Source organism: Microtus ochrogaster, chromosome 15 (genome assembly GCF_000317375.1).
Source record: "Microtus ochrogaster isolate Prairie Vole_2 chromosome 15, MicOch1.0, whole genome shotgun sequence".
NCBI lineage: Eukaryota > Metazoa > Chordata > Mammalia > Rodentia > Cricetidae > Microtus > Microtus ochrogaster.
This window is the reverse complement of record NC_022017.1, coordinates 19059558-19063003: the sequence shown is the minus strand read 5'-3', so window position 1 is coordinate 19063003 and position 3446 is coordinate 19059558. Positions and strand designations below refer to the sequence as shown.

Sequence of the window (3446 nt, the reverse complement as noted above, 5' to 3'; positions counted from 1 at the left end):
AAAAAACCAAAAAAAAAAAAAAAAAACAAAACAAAAACACAGATATAAAAGGTCATCATCTTAGTAATTTGTCTCAGCTAGGCAAACTAAATTCCTCCAGATAATAAAGCGTAAAAAAAATAAATTCAAAACCAGATAATAAGCATGCCCTGTATGTGTTGTCAGCTTGGGGATGAAAACGAGATTTTTATCTCACAGATAAAATACAAGTTAGGGTTATTTCAATTGTCTTTCTGTCCAGTATTCATTTTGTTCTACTGCTTTGCTTTATGTGATGATGTTATATCCATATATTTAGTCATGGCTTTTTTATTTAATCATATTTCTTTTTTGAACACTTCATGAGTCTCCTAAAACCTGCACTGCTATAACCTGTGTAGGTGGTCAGTCTTTCTTGTGCTAAGACGTCAGTAATGGCACTACTAGTTTACTTTGGCTGGGAGAGGTAGCTGCTCACATGTGGGGCATGTTTTTACATTAAATAGGATTGTGTCTTTTTAATAAAAGACAGGAAAAATTGATGACCCTGCTTCAAGGAGTCTATGGTTCTTTGTGTAAATATCACCAGGGATGTAATTTGTTTTTTGAGGGGAAGAAACCTCTGACTTGATGCCCAATTGAAAGGTTAGACATGGAAAGGCTCTCTAGAGCCCAAGAAACAGGGATGTCACCACTTGTCTCAAGGACCTTGAGCTGTCTGATAATTTTAACTTAAACATGATAGAAAAATTTTATTAACAGTTCCATGTACTGGTCATTTATATAAATAGCAATAAGACAATTAATTTTCACGAATGCCTTTCTATACTAAATACTAATTTTCCCATTTTTGGCAAGTAAAACTGTTGAACTATGTCATTAAATTTAATTTGTATCAAAAGGTTATACGGAACAAACAAGTTGGGAGTGTTTCTAAAAGTACAGTCACTGCTTATAGACATCCTGAGACTTCTGATGTTTCCTGTTTTGTTAAAGTGTATGTGTCTGTGCGTGAATGTGTGTGTGCGTGCGTGCGTGCGTGCATGCACGTGCGCACACATGTGTATATGTCTGTGTGTGATAGAAGTGCACATGTGTTTATGTGTATGTGTGTACATATATCAGCATGCATGCATGTGAATATAGATGTGTACTTATCACCACTGACCACAGTTAAAATTAAGACCCTAGAGACAGATAAACAGGAAGATTATTAAAACTTGTTTACAAGATGTTAAGTTATAGTTCTATTTCATGCCTATCCAAAAGAACTTTATTTGAACTTTCAATGTAAACTTCTGACAGAAAAGTAACATTCTGATCCAATTTTAGCTCCCAGCGAAGCCCCCACAGAAGTAGGGGTGAAAGTGTTGTCATCTTCAGAGATATCTGTTCATTGGAAGCATGTTTTAGAGAAAATCGTGGAAAACTATCAGGTAAGTCAAGTATGCTTTAATCAAAAAAAGTGTTTTTATTTATAAATATATAAGTTTTTATGATATGCTTAGTATTTCAATATCTCATGTCCCATTGGTGAATTTGGTTTTGAACAACCTGTTCTCTTCTGTTTAGTGGTTTGGGCATCTACATGCAAGCTGTAAGGAATAAGAGATTACCTTGATTTGATGATTGCACACCATATTTATGTATTCTCTGAACATCATGGTATAGATGAAAGTTTCTGTGCTGCCTGGTCCTGCATCCATTCAGTCCCAAAGAACACACAGAGGCTTGTATTAATAAAATGTTTGGCCTGTTAGTTCAAGCTTAGTATTAACTAGCTCTTAGAATTTAAATTAACCTATAATTCTTATCTATATTTAGCCACATGGCTTGGTACCTTTTCTTAGTGCCACACTTTCATCTTGCTTCGTCTGCATCTGTCTGGATGGTGACTGCAGGCTGAGTTTTTTTATCTTCCCATAATTCTCCTATGTATCACCCTACATATACTTTCTGCCTGGCTTCTAGCCAATCAGTCTTTTATTAAACCAATATACAAGGGATAAATATTTACAGAGTAAAACAGCATTATCCCATAATACTTCCCCCTTTTTTTCTTTTCAAATTAAGTCCCTGAATCTAATTTACTTTGTGTAGCTTTTTTTCCCTGACCATTATTCTTAACAACTTGTAATCAACATTCTAAACAAAGGCAAACATCTACAATTAATTTTTTTGCAAATGTGGCCATAGTTTTCTAGGCTACTTCCTGTTGATTGGGGTACTGATAATCTTATGGGGACCCAAATAAAACTTAGGATCATGGTCAAGCCCTGACTGGAGTATTCTGTGAGGCTGGATCATCTCAGCCAGGAGTCTTGAAGCTGTTCTAGATGTAGAACTCAGAGAAAACTACAGCAGAGGTGCTTAAAACATTGGATTATCTGGGACATCCACTCCTATCAGGGATTTTTCAGGGGGACTTCCTCTATCAAACCTTACTTTTCTTAACCCAGAATGAGCCCATAGCACCTCATTCCCTGTGGAAACAAAAGCAAAACCTCTTCTTCAAAGTAACACATCTTTTGACTTAAACTTTGAAGTCAAGGCATTTTCAAAATATCTAGGTTGGATTAATCCAGCAGCATTTATAATCAAATGTCTTTTAGCAGCTGTTGCTCCTTCCTCATAAGACAAGCAATTCAAAGACAACACAATAACATACAGTATCCAGACTCTCTGTGTGTTTTCTACCTTTACATGGCTTTTTCTTCTCACTCTATTTCTTTTATTTTTATTTTTTAATTTCTGATTTTTTGAGACAGCCCTGCTCTGTGTCATGGGCATTTAGAGGTGACTATGATGATGCTAATGAAGATGTTGGTGGTGAAAAGGGGGACAAGGAACTTGGAGAACAGGAGGAGAATAAGAAAGAGGAGGAAGATAGTCATAGATCAAAGGGTTAAAACATTTGTTGAGTCTCCATTAAGCACATAATAAAGTGTACACCAAATGTCTGATTAATAATTTCCACAACTAGGTTTCAGTCTGGGCCTTGTCTGCCCTGAAAACAAATGATTTACAATGCATGAATTAAATCTTAGAATTAATCTATTTGTTCTTTCTTAAAAAATTTTTGGCTTCTCATTTAGAACCTTGACTATCAAACAGACAAGCAGAGAAGCTTAAAAGAGAGAAGGAAGTGCTACTTATTCCTCCTATAGGAAAACATTCCTGTGAATATTTGGGGTGAGGTAGACTGACAATGATATGGTTACTGTTTTGATTTTTAAAGTGGAGAAGCCAGTGTAACAGAGATAGTCATGAAAACCAGGCCCTTCCCTCCCTAAAATATATAATAGATCTGAGTTTTAAAGATACAAACACAAAAGCATCATATTAAAAGTGTGAAATAGGATACAGTGGTAAGGAAAGTCTACATTTTGCATGCTTAGGCCCAAGTCAAGGTTAAATTCTTGATATATGAAATAAGCATGACAGGGAGTTGAGTCTAAAAATTAATC

At 35.4% G+C, this 3446-nt stretch overlaps 1 protein-coding gene across 2 annotated transcripts in view; it reads left to right on the top strand.

The window, feature by feature from the left end:
- Cntn1 (contactin 1) overlaps positions 1-3446 on the top strand; it is a 283386-nt gene that overhangs the window by 245162 nt on the left and 34778 nt on the right. For both annotated transcript variants that reach the window (XM_005354313.3, XM_005354312.3), the window contains exon 20: positions 1312-1415. In XM_005354313.3, coding sequence (XP_005354370.1) covers positions 1312-1415 — 104 coding nt within the window. The remainder of the gene's footprint in view (positions 1-1311; positions 1416-3446) is intronic.